General features: G+C 38.8%; 1 protein-coding gene across 1 annotated transcript in view; it reads right to left on the bottom strand.

Annotated features, from left to right (window-relative positions):
- Positions 1-283: 283 nt before the first annotated feature.
- The window catches only part of MIPEP (mitochondrial intermediate peptidase), a 42019-nt gene continuing 23803 nt past the window's right edge, over positions 284-18499 (bottom strand). Inside the window, exons 17-19 of the mRNA XM_053456420.1 lie at positions 9040-9161; positions 7132-7205; positions 284-703 (exon numbers count right to left, since the gene is read on the bottom strand). Coding sequence (XP_053312395.1) covers positions 606-703; positions 7132-7205; positions 9040-9161 — 294 coding nt within the window. The 3' untranslated portion in view covers positions 284-605. The remainder of the gene's footprint in view (positions 704-7131; positions 7206-9039; positions 9162-18499) is intronic.

The raw sequence follows: 18499 nt of genomic DNA, 5'->3' as shown, positions 1-18499 counted from the left end.
AGAATTATCTCCAGTTATACAGTCACTTCTTTCTCTAAGCTTTATTATATTAATATATTAATGATATTTTTTAAGTATTCACATCTATTAAAGCCATGATTACAGCTATAACAAAGCAATTATTAGACCGGAGTATCACCAAAACCCTACAGAGCATACAAAACACACTTCTGGACTGCACGACCTTGAGAAATGTCCTCAAATTGTAACAGACACAAAAAATTATTATTTTTTTTTCCCTTCACTTCTCCTAAGTGACATTTTTCCATATAAATGAGAATCATTTGATGTTAATCTTTTTTATTATTGTACAGCGCAGTAACACACTAACATTACCATAAAAATACAAATAATTACAAACATAATGCCTTTTTCTGACATTTACAGAGTAAAAAAGTCCTAACAAATAACACATAAGGAAGCATCCAAACCTTATCATAATTTAATACTTAAGGGTTGGTAAAAACCTACATTAGAGGAACAGGTTCTAATCTGCATTACTTGTTGGAACATGATATTTCCCCACCGACAGATTTTTTATTTAACAGCACTTAAGCAGTACTGGCAGCCTTGTTGTACTTGGGTCAGCTTTCAGTGTCAATACGTTATTCCGAGTCCATGAGGAACGTTTCAAAGTCTGGATCCAGATCAGAGACGAGAGCATCCACAAAGTCATCCACGGAGGGACACTTCTGAAGCATTCCTAAGAGAAAAAGGTGTATATATATATTAGCAAAGTACAGTAAGAATCAAACGGAACATTCCAACCATCAACCTGTACACCGCGCCGCTGCGTAAATATAAAGCCACGCAAATATTCATGGCTTTTACAAGAAAAATCAATATTTTAAAAGTAGAAGTAGATTACCAGGGTATTATGTGATTCGGTTCCAGGGTTAAATGTTAAATGTTCATCTGCCAAGTGAATTCATACAAATATACATAGTCTATCAAAGAGATTACTATATGCTCAGGGGTAACTCCAATTTGGGACATGGAGTATATACCGGGATTTAAAAAAAAAAGGAAGCTTTAATGTATATAACAGTGAGGCCCCTTTAACTTTTTGAAGTGCCCCCCTTGTTAATGCCCATATGCATTTGCCCGTTTCCATGCCCCAACTATTTGCTGTGCAGATGTGTTTTACTTAACATCTGGGAGATACTCACCGTCAGCTCCAAGGCTGGCTCTGCCAACATTGGGAGGGGTATAACTGAGCAGAGACTTGCTATGGGAGTCATTTCCTGCCACTGATTGGCTGCTTTAAGCAGCCAATCAGTGGCAGGGAATTACTCTATTTGAAATCAATGGCAGTGCTTTTCAGGATAAAAGCCTTGGACAATGGAAGGGACATTTTGGGCATCAACTTATTTTTTGAAGGTTTGATGAACGAACATTCATTGTCCAGAGGCCATTACTTGGAACACAGGAATGCCACTTTAACAAGAAACGTGTAATTGTTTTATACATTTCTAAATGCTTCATAGCATTATCCAGCTACAGAAACTTGTTGGAACATAACATTTCTCGGGCTCTAGGTGCATATCCAAACAGCAGGACCTACAGCTAGTCTGTAAAGTGTGCCCTGACATCTTTGAGCAAGGCACTGCTTTAAAAAACACGATGCAGCACAACGGCAGCTTCTAAATACAGCACAAAATGATCATTACAATTATTCATACACTTATGATCATTGCTACAATTTAGTGTAAATGTAAGAAGTCCCTTCTGATTTTTAAGCTTAGGTTAAATATTAATTAGACACAAACTTTGGAAAGGGAATGCAGATTAATTAGATACGCACAACACAGGAGTAAAACAGTAACGTTAGAGCAATGCGCCTTCCTGAAGCCTGGCGCTGGCGAGCAACAAACATGGGCTTTTATGGCTGCTTTGAAGTGGTTTAAAAAAACCGCTCTCTTGCCAAAGTAAATATGACCCTATTTCTCTCCCTTTTCTTCAGCTGACACACCTTGGGTACATCTTGCAAAATAAAAATGCTTTCAACAATATAGTTGTTTTCTGAATAATTAGAGGCAGCATTTAATAAAAACACAAATGTTCCTTTATATCCTTAAACAAACATGGTCAGAGCCATTTGGCGTTTGCAAGATCTCTCTCTCCGATGAGCCAACAATTCACAGTTGAATCGGCGGCAGGAACTTGTGATAAGAGCCTAATGAACAGATACAGGAATGGAGTCATTTGGAGTGAATACCTTGTGCAAGCGCAAACATGAAGAGACCTCCTCTCTACATTTCTAAGAACAGTTACATTAGGCTCTGTCAGTTCTAGATCGTTAAGGAACAGAGTTGTCTCCCCTGCACCCCCCACAATGTATTTATAACATTTAAATTGCCATACGGGTGCAGACTTCATGAGTGAAGTCTGAGAGGGTGCAGCAGTTAGCGGCATGGCCAGGGCTTACCAAGACTTGTGCTTTTGAGTCTGCCGTAACTAGACATTTCAAAGAAGGACATATTTACAGTAACTTATAAATATTTCTACTGCTTCAATAAACATTATTGGGAGTTTTAAGAATGTCTGTGATACATTCATACTCTGTTAACATTCTGAGCTCCCTGGTAAAGAGAGACAGATAGAATTTGGTGCCACAGGACTGTGCCGTCTAAAATGGGACACTTCTGCAGTATGCATTATGCTTTACCTAAAAAGAAAATCACACATTATCGTCTCATTCATTAAGGGCAGTCTAAATATCTGAAACATAAACTGACTATGAAGTTTATCCCGATCATTTCATCCATGTTCTAAACGCAGAATTCAGAAGCAAATGAACCATCTGAGTGACTTGATGTAGCAAAGATATTTCGTATCGATTTTGCCGTCTAACTTTTTCTCATGATTCTCAGAGCCGGTGCCAAGCCAATTGTTCGATGAGGCTGGGAGAGGCATGGAAACTTCCAGCACAGGGGGGCAACTCCAACCAATTGGTCAAAGAGACCATACACATGATTCAGTCCTATGAACCACAATCGTCAATTGGTACCAATTAAAGGTGAACACCGGATTGTTTTAGTCGACTTCAATACAATGAATAAAGGCTTTGATCCCTGAGCGAGTAATATGATTTTGAATATGTGTATTTATAGTATGGCTTGGAGGGGTTCTCGAAAATACTGCAAGGATTTCAATGCAAACAAAATATATAGCATTTTATTTCACTATTAAAATGACGCTAATCAAAATTATCACAGTTTTATAGCCCTGTATCTAGGCAATCAATAAAACAGGTTTTAAAAATAAATGTCACTATTATAATCTATATATTAACTCCTCCCACAGCCACCTCTACTGAATGTCCCATTTAACTCCTCCCACAGCCGCCTCTACTGAATGTCCCATTTAACTCCTCCCACAGCCGCCTCTACTGAACGTCTCATTTAACTCCTCCCACAGCCGCCTCTACTGAATGCCTCATTTAACTCCTCCCACAGCCGCCTCTACTAAATGCCTCATTTAACTCCTCCCACAGCCGCCTCTACTAAATGTCTCATTTAATTCCTCCTACTGAATGCTGGGAGCATACCTCTGTATGCCTCTTGCATACTGAGGTAGTCCTATTCTAGTCAATGAAAGTAGCAGCAGCCAATCAGGTGTATGTCATCTGCCCACTGATGTTTTGTAAGCATACATGCGATTGGCTGCCACTTCAGTTACTTCAGTTGGAGTGTACTGAGCATTTGCAATCGTACATAGTAATTCTTCCTAGTAATGCCTCCTAGTAATGCCACGGAAGACATAAATCAGGTAAGAGCCTCGTGTTCTAACTCTGGTACTTAAACAATGCCTGTTCACACGGCAATCTGGACTCCACGCAATTAAAAAATAAAATTTTGGGGACTAGAGTGTTTAATTAGACTGAAGTTAAGAGCGTTTTGTATATTTCTACCTGATGAGCCGAGGGGCATTAAGGCAAACTGTGTGGTCCAATGGTCCTGTTTACGGACCACTCACTTTAATTGAATGGTTCAAATATGTGGACCCCTTGAGTGAAAACTCAGAGCTTCCAGCCTTTATGCTTCCTATTTTATTAATCCAGGAAAGAACGTTTCGAGATATTTTCAAGTGACGTGGTCCTCTGAGAGAAGACTGCAGCTGACCAGCGGAGTGGCCGTAGAACACAGCCGATTGAATGATCTTTCAGTATGTCATCCGCTGCTCAGGCACTGAAACTTTAATTAGCCACTGAATGCAAAGAAGGACGGTGGATGAACTCTAACAGGTTCGTAAGGCATATTTATGTGCTAAGAGTCATTGCAGATGGGTCTCTCCCAAGCCCAGGGCAATAAGAAGACTCACCTTTTCTTGCTTTGATGTTTTTGCCCCAGTAAAAGAAAATAATTGATGTAATTATGTCACTTAACAATGAGCATTCCTAGCCCAGTTTTCGGGGCAATGAGGAGGTGATTTATGGGTACGAATGCAAGGCTTGGTAAAGATTAAACATGCACAGCGAGGACCCTGCAGGAAAATTCTTGCCAAGTCCTTTTTGACAGGGGCAAGTAACACACGTAGAGAATATACGTAGCAGCATATATGAATGGCATCTGTATAAGCAATACTCAAAACAAATATATTTAAAAAGACAGGGGGCGTTAAGCATTAACAAAAAACAAAACATTCTGTTATGAAGGTTGAAAGATTTTTGGAAAACCAACATTAAAGACTACGAGTAATAAGACCACTTTCTGATATACGTATCCTACGCGGATAGATATCCCACGGCAAGCTGCAGAAAAAGACAAATCCTGATGTATTCAAAATAAATATCAGTTGCATGTGACAGAATTAACATTTGAACTTCATCATATTGACACATAAATACTAAAGAACTATTAAACACTGGTATTACATTTTCTTTTTAATGAAAAGAAAAAGTTTAAAATAACTCCTGGTTTCCTTTTCTCGGGATATAGGATGATAAATATAAAGCAGCTTAGAAGGACTGGATTCCATGCCGCCTTTGTACTGTTATCTACCACATGCTGTATCATATCTCTTTGTAGAGACTCTGATTTTATCTAGCCAGGGTTAGAGGGCTTAAAGATCATTTTTTTCAAAATGTAGCGTGGATCAAAGCAGAAAACATGATAACTTCGCGCGGAAACAAAGAGCAATAAAACCTTATCTGAAAATCTCAAGCTGTGGTATTCTTAGGAAAAAATGTTTAATTTAAAAACAGGATACAGATCAACATTAAACCCCCGATCAGTGGGACAGTTTAAGCAACATGATACTGTCAGGTGTACATAAAAGGCAGATTTAAAAGGCAGATATAAACAAAAAATACACCCACATAGATACTGTACTTTTTGGAGGACACAAAAGTCAGCGTTTAAATAAATAAATAAAAAATAACGCTTAACAAAAGTAATCCTTGTGATTCTTGCATAAATATTTTTTTTTATCTGTCATGTAACTGCATCAACTTCCTTACCACTAAAAATTACAGCTAGATCTAGTTTTCATAGCTTCTGTAGAGGTTTTATACAGCTGTCAAAGAATATATATATATAGATAGATAATAACTCAGGAATTGTGTTATATCTCAATTCGTAGACTGGAATTTGAAATGTAACATATTTAGTTAACATGATAGTATAATATACACTATACAGCGGTTTCCCATAGTTTCCACTGTATTATGTCCTTAACGTCACTGTAATTGATATTATGACATCTGTGTCAATTGTTTTAAATAATCACTGATTATCTCCTTGCTCGATTGCCTTCCAATGTGTTAAACAGGTATACTGTATCTGGGTGTGAAGATTCCTCGAGGACACTCGAAGCTTAACTACCTCGACGGAGTCCCTATCTTATTACCAGGTGGAATTTCCTACATCAGTGCCGCTTGCTTACAAACGTGACACACAGACACGACTGCAAATCGAGATGCCGTGCCGCGTGTCTCATGACGCAAGCAATAATAATAAAATAAAAAAAAAATTGCCAGAGATAAATATTGTATTCTCTAAGAGATTGAGTGGTCAGTTAGGCAAAGGTTTAACTTCATGCCTCACACACTAAACAACGCTCAGATTCATTAACATACAAGTTGCTGTTGGCTTTAAATTGTGTGAGTTTCAGGGGGTTGGAATGCAAGGTGTAAGGAAAAAAAATTGTATTAAAAATATAAATAAAAAACCCCAACCCCCCCACTCTATATTAAAAATAAAAAAATAAATGGCTTTACATTTACAAATGACCAGAATATCGGTGTGTGATATCCAAAACAGAAGCTTTATGTGTATGCCCCACTGGATAAGTTTAATTTATCTGGCAGGTAATTCAGATTCATATTATGAACTCTATGGTATGTTACACCACACAAAAAATACCGCCAAAAAAGGAATATCATCAAATTACCTTTGAATGTGGCATTATAATGTGTAATTTTCATTAATTAAAAACTACATATGGTTTGTACCAAACGTGATAGCTACAGGCACTGAACTCACTTGAATCAGAACACAAAGGCCAAGTATACAGGCTAAAAATAATAATTTCAGGAAAATACACAAAAGACTATTTTAAGAAATTTTGAGAAAATAGCCTTCACAAAAGGAGGAAAAAATATTTGAGAAAGATTTAACACAGCAGGTAGCTTAAAGAAAAACAAACTTTCACTGCAGGATAAAGTCTCATCCTCCTACAAGAGGATGTCTCGTGCTGTGAAGTCATTGTACGTGATGTATACTTTAAAACTAAACAACGTTACCCGTCATTTACTGATTATTCTGAGTTTTAAAATAATTGGGACTGAAAAAAGGACACCAAGGCAAAGTAGATTAATCCACCTCTATACATAACTAGTATTAGCAGGATGCCAATTTGTAGTTAGCGAGTGTGAGTGTTGAAGGCAGGCTCCGAATACCCTAGGTACACCCCAGCCCAGGCAAGTAATCATCATGAACGTAAGAATGTTTTTCTTAATATCGAGGATATGTTCTGCAGGGATTGCGCAGACAAGTAAAATGTTGACAATGGGAACAGGGTTAAAGGAGAATCATCTAATCACAACAGATGCTGTTTGTCAAAACATACGTTCTGCTCGGCTGACCAGACAGAGATCTGACCATCGAATGTCCTTGGCTTTCAACTTACCTTGAACCATCAGCATTGGCTCTTTTCCACCACCGTGGGCCAACATCTCCCTGCGATAACGCTCTCCCATCACCCTAAGCAAAAGACAGAAGACAGATCCGGTTACTGCCACCTGCACGCTGTGCTTTTAGTAACAGATGCCGCGATGATCTCATGTTTCCTTACAGTGCAGACAAGGGCTCGGGCTAAACCCAATCTGCTATCAATGGCTGCCTTCATTGCTCAAAGGAACCGTACCAAGCTTTTCAAATTACACAATGTTGAAAGACACCAGATACATTCAATATCAAAAAGTTCAGCAGGGCTTAATCCGAAAAGCAATAGCTAGCATTCCCCCCTCTGGTACAAGCAACCCGATACATTTATTACTGTATCAGCATCCATAGCCGTGTGTTACCTTAAAGGAACAGCATAACGTCCCAGACAGCCTCGCCAGCCTTATGGGTATTGGAACACGCATTCCTTACGCACACACATATTCATACCAACACACACACACTACATGTAAGCAGAACATGATGACTTAAAGGGACATATTATCTTTTGTATGCATCTGTGCATATAAAGGCACCATCAGATTCGGTAGCGCTGTTCCCAGAGCTATGTATAATAATAATAATAATACTAATAATAATAATAATTAGCAGATGGGTTATTTTTCATGAGGCCAGGTTGGGTGAATCACTGTGGCCAATGGCAGACCCAAAGCTTACCCCTAACCTCTATTCTTCACTCTCCAATGTCATTTCCCGTACAATTGTTGACTAGTGCTGGGTTAGCGACGTCAGCAACAGAGCTCATCTAACCTTATCTGCTTGTGGGCTGGTTGATGGTTTTATGTTTTACCATCACTCATACATATACTATTTTTCTTTTGATATTTTGGCAGGCTTCCTTTTTAAGTTAATAATTAATTCCCCTTTTTGTTTGTTATTTCTTATTGTCACTAGATGGAGGTTTTTTAGTCTGCCTTTAGGTAGTAATTCTTATTTAACCAGTGGATTTTTTATTTTTCAGTACGGCAGGAGCATGCTGCTTTTATGGATTTTTGCATTTAAAAAATACACAATCTTTTTTGGATACTTATGAATAAAATGTAAGTTTTAGGATTACCATTATTCAGTGAGCCCTCTAATTTGGTCTTTTGGTACTATTCTATATAGGGTTAATCCCCATTAGGGTGATTTCGGCCATCTCTTACCCTTGGTTTATTTTAGAGTTAATGTTTTTTGTTTTGTTTTTTTATAAGGGGTTATAATTTAAGTAAACAGTTGCTGATATGATATTCCCAGTCTCATTAACAAAATACATAGGTAGACGTGCAAAGTCTCAGTGAAGTGAATGAGGTTACATGTCAACTGATACAATGCTCTATTTAGGTCTACAGGCCAAGGTAATTTAAAAAGGAATTAAAATTATCAAAAAGAAAATAAAAAGATCTGCTGAACAATTAGAAAGATATATATTTATATTCATAAGTATAATTCCTGGGGGACCTGGGTGAGTTTTTGTACAGCAACAAAACAGATCAAAAACAGCTTGAGATAAAGCCACGGAAAGCAAACACTGTCCGGCAATCGTTCGATGTGCATTGGAGAATTAGCTCCATCTTATCTCTCCAGTAACGTTTGTAACTATGGTGGAACTGTCTAAACACACCATGTTAGGTACACTTAGGCTGGCAAACGGACTGCGAGAGAAATTAAGAGGAATTGACACCACTTTTTTATTTTTAAAACAAACAGTTCTAGTTTTTCCCCCCATACTATAATATTTTCAGGCAGCTGCATATTAGCTACTTGTAGGTGTTCTAGCTCTCTTGTCTTGGCCCAATCTACAATCCCTACTTGGACCGTACGTGGCAAAGAACAACCTACTTTTATCCAGTTTTGCTTTGGACCCGTTTACCTGTCGAAAGGGTTTTTCATAAAGCACTGCTTCCACACCATAGAGGCCACAGCTCTGGACATCAGATAAGAGTAGTATTTCGCCCCATAACCTGCAAGGTGACTAAATCTCAGCTGCCAGGCCTGAAAAATAAAACAAACATGGTGTACATGACATATGTGGGGAGCAGATTAATAGCTTTGATCTTCCACGAAAATGCTAATTTGTATTCAGCATGAAAATAAATAATGTAAATAACACAGAAATAAATCATGAAAAATTCACAGATAGGCGGCTCTTGCCTTGTGTGGTAGGGTAAGGCATAAAGGTTTGCCCGATGACACTTGGCAAAAACTTAGGTGATGGTAGAAATAAGGGCAGTGGAAGGTTTTTGTCCTTTTCAACCAGCGTTAAGTCTGGCTAGGCTAGAGGGTTTATGTAGGCTTCCAGGTACAGGCACCGCCACCAACATTATATAGAAATAACACCGCCAGATATGTTGGTCGCACCAATGATAACATTGTACAAACTTTGTACCAGAATCGGTACACTACCCCCCCTTTTTTATTTTTTTTTACTGATTCACAACAAGAAAAAGGCATGACTGCCCCTTTAATAGTGAATACAGAGCATACAGAAACATCAAAGGAGATTATTCAACAAGGGGCAATGGCCAGAGCTGGCAATTCTAATAACTCAGTGGTTCTGATTTCAAATTTATTGGGAATACATAGTTCCGAGAATGTAAGTAATTATTATTCATTGTTTTATATAGATTCATCATATTCCATAGCTCTGTACAACGGGCTCTGCTTTTAACTAATAAAACCCCACCAAAATACCACGCCAGGCCTCTTTACTATATTCCTTTGGTTTTTGGTGAACAAAACATACAAAGTAATGTGCCATTAAAGGATCCCAGTGTATTGAACCTTAGATAATAGCATCAAACGTAGAGATAGAGAGGAAGATTGGATGGATCCCTATTCAAGAACTGTGGCGTCACACCTGCCCTATAAGATAAGTTGCCTATCCGGCACACAGTCTGGTTTCTATCAAGAGATATTAGTTCAAAAGAAAAAAAAAGCCTGTTTAGTGGTATCTGAGGACATGGTTCAACAACACTAAGATGTGTTTTATTTCACTTATAAAAGAAGACTGGAAACTGTCAGCTATGGAAATCTTGACAATAAGCACACAAAGGTTTCCCCAGTTACGCTCACTCCAGACGACACTTTCTAGGGGTTATTACACCAAGCATGTGACTTATGCTTTTATCATTTATGGCTGAACCTCTCACAGCACATGTTCACTGTGTACCCTGGAAATCTCCTGCGCGATGCCCTATGAATGGACACATAGTGTATCTGTTGATTTTCATTTTATGTTGTTTAATTAACGAGGGACACATGGCAGAAATCTGAGGATTGTTGTTATGATGGACCCTCATGCCGACAGCATGCTCACTGAAGACACTCCAAGCACCGACAATGAGACACCATTGTATCTCCTATATGTATGTCCCTTTCAGACATTTACAGCCCGGCACGTCCATTCCATATAGTCTAACAAAGGATCCATGATTTCACAAACGCACGCATAGCCCTGCCGCTCAAAGAAAATAATTTCAAAGCAAGCACCAGATGAAACCACCGCAGACCCCGTCCCCCACCGCCTGACGCAGCTTTTGAATAGGATGCACACAGTACTCTTCTTAGTCGTGTGGGGTCACATCTGTATTAGAGATTTCAGAGGACATAGTCAATAAATGTCTGCTAAACATCTGTTCATTACGGCCACTAGTCCATGTAGGCCATATTCTGAACTATTTTATGGCATACAATAATTAAAGGACATAAACAGTCACATCATTTAAATATTGATATTTTAATAAGACATAAGGAAGCAATGCCAAACAATATCGTACATCCACCAGGCGAGCCTAAAGACTTGTTTCTTTTCCCACAGAAAGTCTATAGTGCAAGGGATTCTGGGTAGGTGTTCATTTTATACATGGCTCCCTGAGAGCCCATGTCTGTTGTGCTAGACTTGTCACCCCGAGACAGAAGCGCAGAAGCTAGACCACCACCACTCATGGTCAGCTGTTTCGTCTTTAATGGGACTCATTAGGTTGGTTACTGGACGACTGCTTGAGGTTTGGGTTGGTACGTTTGTGGGTCTTTAGACTTGCCTGATGGATGTAAAGCAATATCCGGCTTCCTTTATTTCTTATATATATTTTTAGGAAACTTCCGTCGCAGCTTTCAACACTTTACAGACTTTGCAAACACTTACACAATTCACGTTGTTTCATCTCTCGCTTTCATTCTCCCTGACCCTTACCTTTTGTAACCTTCTTTATCCCTCACTTTTCAGCCTTCTCTTTTCTTGCAGTATTTTTAACCCACTGTTTAAACATCACCCCCTCTCCAGCCAGGCCTTGTCCTTTTTAATGTCTCCAGATTCCCAAACTCACTTAGAACTCTCCCGCTGTTACCCAAAGATTTTACTAGGCGTAGAAAATGAAAGGTATCGTCTCCCAGCTGAACTGAAATCTATGCGCCCAGTTTACTAAATATGAGAATACCGAAAGTATAACAGTCTTGGTGTTCTAGTTCAAGGAAATGGAATATTCCTAAGAGACCCTCATAAAAGTCCTCTGGCTCTTAGGAGTTAATATTTAACAGCGCCCTTGCAAGCTTGAACAATTTTGCAATGAAACTGAAAAGTAAGCAAAAACAGAACAATTAATAGCAATCTATTTCCCCCCTTAAAGCTCTTAAAACCTATTTTTGGTAACATTAATACATTCCACTTTGAGTACAAAGGAGGGAGGCTAAGGGGTTATATATGCCTCAGCAAGAGACATGACCCTTTGCTTCCTGATAAGAATTAAAATATGTACAAAGTACACAACATTAAAAGGGCCCATTAACGTCTGAATGCCTTAGAAATTGTTAAAATAATATTTCAGTCGGTTTACAACCTAGAGCTCACAGCCAACGTGGGGAATTTTCGGAGGTTTTCTTGTAGAAACAAGGTGTGAAAAGCAAACACACCAGTCATTTAGAAGGTTGTGCTGTGATCACAGCATTCTCAGCGGTGAAAGATGTGTTTTCTATAACGCGGGGTGCATTACAAAATCAAAATGGAAAAAGGGAACCAAAAGTCACGTACACAATATGAAAGTGTGACCATGATCTAAGAATGACATCAGAGATGCAATTATGATGACTTTTCCTTCTAAGCCCCTATTAAATGTGACAAGCTAATGATGAAGACACCGGGGTGAGCCGTGTATTAGTACAGCGATGCCCAAGGCATGTGATAACAGACCATCGCAGGTCATGCTGATGCCTGCCTTCAGTAGTAGGTAGCGCAACATAAACCGAGAGCGTGACTAATCGCTTCTTAAACTATTAAAGATGGCTCCGTTCTCTCAACAAACCATCAATCCTGGCTGATCACCTTGTCTAAATAAATCCTACTATCTGCGTGTGATGGTCTTCAAAGGGGCAGCAGGCTGGCTGCCATCAGAGGCGCGGACGTATGTTATTGTTAACACCGAGCGTTTGGGTCTTAGTTACACGAGAGCGAAACGCAGGTATTCTCCTCTCCCAGGTACTGGTCGATGGACGTCACGTGTCTGTGTGCGGGTACATTCTGAACATGTATGTAAAACGTTCTAAGATGGAACTAAGGAACCTCCCAGTGCAGCGCGTGAATCTTTGGGAACCCCTCGCTTCTCTTTCTATTGTCTGTTGTAAAGAAAGCTTTTATCATTCATGTTACTTTTATTTCAAATAGATTTTGACGCAACTATGCAATTCCATTACATGTATGCTTATCTGCTAAACAAGTTAACATGACATTAATCCGAATGGGTCAGGGCCATTAGACCCTGGGGGGTGCAGCCGAACACATAATGATAACATAACATAACAGGTAGATCTCTCATTTTTTTTTAGAACAGCTCCAACAACACCACCCATTATATATATATATATATATATATATATATATACACACACATTATAGTGCTTCAAATCAGTATATCATTAGCATACATGGAACTTGGTGATTACTTATTCAAATTAGTCTTTTACATATGATTGTTGTACTTCCCAGGATCTTTTCTTACGTTTTGTGTAATTAATAGAATAAATAGTAGTTACATATCTTCTGAAACCTATGTTAACGTATATTATATATATCTATATATATATATATATATATATATATATATATGTCACCTTTTTACAATATAACTTGAGGGACTTAAGCAGTATTTTATCGTATAGCTACTCTGCATATGAAGAAAAAAAAAATTTGCTAAAAAAAAAACAAAAAACTTCCCAAAGACAGTAATTAATTCCCAAAGAAACAAGCAGTGACTATATAAAATACTGTATTAAAATGTAGATAATTTTATAGGTAAAAGAGATGTTTTATTCCAAACTTGGCAGCATAAGCCAGGCTGTCATCTCTCAGCTAAAAATGACACTCGGCTCTACAGCAAAGCATTTTCTGTTAAAATCAATTATTTTTATTATGGAGCTGGAGGCTGTTTTTAGATGTAGAAGGCTAAAATTAAGCTTTTAATACTCACATGTCTTATTAAACAGTAATTTACCACTTTTTACATAACTTTTGAGGTGGTTGTGTGTTGTGAGAATAGACGCATTACTTAGAGCAATGGGTTTATCAGAGGATTCATTTCCAAACCCACCGGACAGCCCAGGATCTGAAGTCAATGGGAACGTAGCGGAGATAAAAGGTCACGCTGGACTCTGCCAAAGACCTAATTCAAAATACTGCACTCGCGATTGTTATAAAAAGCATATACGGTACGTATATTTTTCTCATCCGGTACAGTTTCCTTAAGGGGAAAGAGTGATGTCATGAAGCATTTTTTTTGAATATTACTATACTAAAAGACACCAGCTGATTATACATGGCCCATTGTGACTGCCCCAATCGCCTCCCGCGGTGACTGCCCCAATCGCCTCCCGCGGTGACTGCCCCAATCGCCTCCCGCGGTGACTGCCCCAATCGCCTCCCGCGGTGACTGCCCCAATCGCCTCCCGCGGTGACTGGCCCCAATCGCCTCCCGCGGTGACTGCCCCAAGGGATACCAGTTGGCTTGCAACGTTTATAGGCAAAAATGGCACATGATGGAAAGAGAGGAACCACATAGGGGTCTAACTCACTAAAGGGAGAGTTGTGTTTCAGTGCCTTGTACATTAAATGAGCAAGATTTCTTCAGTCTGCCTAAATATTGAACTATACTTTATGCAGGGCTAGCTAAGCCCTTCACACTGAAAAACGTTTCATTCATACACATATACATATTTTAAAACAAATCTACATACACTTTTGTACAACATACAAAAGTTTGGGGTCACAGCTGTTTTCATGGAAAACAGTGAAATTTCTAGCTGTAACATAATTGCAAAAGGGTTTTCCAACGATCATTTAGCCTTTTAACACAACATGCCATTGGAACACAGGAGTGATGGGAGTGGTAAATGGCCTGTGTACGCCTATGAAGATATCCCACTAAAAATCAGCCATTTCTAGCTACAATATAGTAATTTACAACATTAAAGCTTATGCTGTATTTCTGATCCGTTGGCATCACTTGGAAATGTCCTTGTTTTTGAAGAACAGAAATTTTGTCCAGTAAAATGACATCAAACTTTTGAACAGCAATGTATGTTTGCACTACATAAAATCCATACCTGCTGACAAAAAACATCACATTATCTGTGTGTATAGATTATACATACATACACACACACACACACATATATACTTTATTTAAATTTTAAAAAAGTGTAACGAAGTAAGGAGGTAAAATGCATTTTTGTTATTACAAATTATCAGCCAGCAGAGAATATAAATAAAAAATACTTAAAATAAAACATTTTTGTGGCAGTAAAGAATTTGAGATTGTTGTTTTTGTTGCACATAGAGTACAGTTTCCATTCCAAGGCTGCTATTAACTAATATAATTTTGAGTGGAGAGAAAGCTTATCACAGAGACATACAATATTTGACTTGGCCCTTGGCATTGGCTTATTTCTAGGAAGCCATATGCCTATCACATGTACTTAACTTGCCTGTCTGAATTATCTGCCCCTTCTATTTCAATGTACCACGTCAGGATTTCAGTAAAGCCAAACATCAAATAAATTGTCAGATTTTCCTTCCTAGAACACAATCTCTTTTTAATTCCCTCTTGACTGTTTATATACACGACTTCACTCCTGACCATCAATAAAGGGAAACAGCCACCAAATCTATTACTAGTATAAGAATAAAAATATGTTTCCAAAACTGTTACATATTAGCCATCTGTATGTATCTTACCCAATATACCAACCACCCCAAATCCTTATTATATTGCCTGTCGTAAACAATAGAATGGCTCTGTGTTAATCACCCAGCCAGACTCTCTGACTAATAAAAAGTCTATGGAGGAATGGACTTAGTGTGGTGTTTGAGTAAGAAACAAAATATCACATGACTCAACAATGGCAGCCTTTAGGTCTGCAAATAAAGGACATCTATTGGCACAAAATGAGGTGAAATCAAGTTTTTTTCAATGCTAAACTACAATACTGCAAACAGCACTGGATTTTATGCTCAATGAGAAATTATATAACACACATACACTAAGATGGGGCATTCAATAGATGACAATGCATCCAAAAACATAGAAGAAGCCCCACACTTCCAGCGGGGTTATGCGGTTAGTGTTACAAAATCAAATGCAATGAAAGGCCTGCGAGAAAACAGCGACTGTAATACATGATATTTCATGGGTTTCCACCTTGGCAGCTTCTAGCATATTTAAACTAAAACTATAGTTAGTGTAAGTGAGATATCATATATTAGGTCTGTGTCACATGTGGCAGATTTAACATATGTATGAATCTCTTTCCCGGATGGTATCTCCTCTTCTCCTCCTGCCACATTTACAAAGGCTGCCTGCAAATCGTGGGAGAGTAACTTGGCCTGATGCTTAGCATGAGCTGAATGATGTAGAAAAGGAAGCTAAGGTGGCTGCATCCATGGTATGCCTATGAAGTGATTTTAATACATCTACTGGTTATTTCAACCTGCAAACATCTTCTAAATGTATTTAGTGTACTAACCGGTATGTGTGGTTTGTGTGATAGATCCGTCTTAAAGACTTGTAGAAAGTACCCGTTCACCCTCCTTGAATAGCTGGGGTTTAAATACGCATAACAATGGTTTAGTTTACAGAGAGGTTGGTAGATAAACGGAACAGCCAGCCAGGAGACGTGGTAGAGGTTATGTACGGGATAGGCATATGGCTCTTGAATGTCAGACGAGACCAAGGACCGAGCAAGGTCCGAGTCTTTACATTAGGGAAAATGCGAGGGCTAGATGGGCCAAATATACACTTTACTACGCAGTGTTCGTGTGTTTCTGCATACAATAGCTACTTATTCCTTAACAAACAGACAAGTCTGTACAAAACACTTTAATAGCGTTCCCCTACAGCACGCATCTACCGCAGAGCAAAAAAAAACCACATCATCGGCACGTCTGACCAATCTGGCCCAGGTGGTCAACCTAGAACCACATTTGAGGCAAGTTTCCCGCAAAGGAACCGACAATCTCTCCTATATATGTTTTAGGTGCGGTTGGCTCTCTGACATATAGTTTAACGGAAGATAAGACCCATTCGGCCCAACTCAAACCTTAGACGGTCCTTGGTCTCGTCTTGGATTCCGAATAACCAATGTGGACTGCAATATTTAAACTTTTTACGTATTTGGAGGAAACATTGTTTTAAAAAAAAAAAATTGGGGCATTAGTCTGTGAATCGCTTAGACAAGTGGTCTCGAAAGCTCTTACTTGAAACGTGTTTGATTGAAGAGACGGTAAAATAAACCAACTAAGAGACAATTTACATTTTGCTAAGAGAGTAAACCAAAAGATTAAAGGTCCAATTCACAACACGCCAATGTTTTCCTTAGCATGTCATCAATACATTTAGTATGGCAGGTAACGTAAATATTTAGAACTTATTTAGCTTGGGCAAAGAGGAAAGGAATTCAACGTCCAATTAACCACTTATGTGATTTCAGACATGAGCCATATGTTACTGTACTGTTACTACTTGCCTTGTATCTTGAAAGAGGGATTTGATTTCTCGCTACTATTTGGAGTAGTAATTCAATTCAATAGAACGCAGCCAAACAAACCAAAACATGTAACAAGAAACAACAACGCGTCATCAACAGAGGTTGGGCAGTTACGACAACATAAAATCATTAGCTACGGGACACGGTGCTCTGGCATACAATAGCACAGGGGTGTCCAACCTGCGGCCCTCCAGCTGCTGCAGGACTACATCTCCCATATTCCTCAGCATTATGGGAGATGTAGTCCTGCAGCAGCTGGAGTTTTCTGGGGAGTTGGAACTCCGCTGTGCTTTACAATGCAGGCCTCGCAGCTGGTGACGTGAGGTTACCCCAATAATTCACTGTGATATCTGGAAGCCCAAGCTTTTCATTCTCCTCCAAACAGCCCCCTGCTATAGAATAAACCCCTAAACAGTGCAGGACCTGATAACGTCCGACAAGCAACCAGCACTCCACCTCCTATGTTGCTAAAATGATGGTTCATAGCTCATTTGATATACTCGTTATCAGAACCATCGCATCGCATATACCGCTGTACTTTATCCGGTGCTCCCTCCTTCAATAATGCCCAACGATAGAGGGACGGCAGAATTAAACATATGAACACCATTACAGCAGCAGCCCGCAGAACTTTTCCATTATCCCACAAAGTGTGAAATAAATTCCATTCTCCATAGGCAGTGGTTTTATTTTTTTTTATTTTTTTTAAACAAAGTCTGTTTAGAGTGGGACGGAAACAATAACGGAGAAATTTATATAAATAAATACACAATGAATTATAGGCTTTTTACACAACCACAAAGAACAGCTAACATGAGAACAGAACATTCCAGTGTGTGAATCCGTGTAGTTGTAAATTTAAAAGGATATTATTTGCAAGTCATAACATTACTTTTCTGTGATCTCCTATTAAGTAAATGTCCAGATTAATTAGTTTAGACATATGCTTTCCAAAATCACTGCAACTTAATGGGCAGTAATGCTTGTTTTTAGAGACAGTAAAGTAAACATTATGTTTTTTACGTTCGCAGTCTCCTGGCAGGCAGTGCCAACGGGTCTACGTCGGGTGAGTACATGCTTGTGCGTTAAAAAAAAAATGCATCCCTCCTAGCTTCTCAATCCGGAACCTTGCCGGGACCCCCACGATACTAGCCCAGCTGGACCGGCTGAGATGTCATGAAGCTGAAAGGGCTGGAGCCCTGCACATCTTACATCAAAGTCTGGGAGTACTTATTTAATATAAATGTACAAAATGGAAAATATTATAATTGCTTCTTTTACAATTCAATCAGTTTCATTGA

Source organism: Spea bombifrons, chromosome 2 (genome assembly GCF_027358695.1).
Source record: "Spea bombifrons isolate aSpeBom1 chromosome 2, aSpeBom1.2.pri, whole genome shotgun sequence".
NCBI classification, from domain to species: domain Eukaryota; kingdom Metazoa; phylum Chordata; class Amphibia; order Anura; family Pelobatidae; genus Spea; species Spea bombifrons.
Note: the sequence above shows the minus strand (reverse complement) of the source record. Positions and strands in the feature narration are given on the sequence as shown.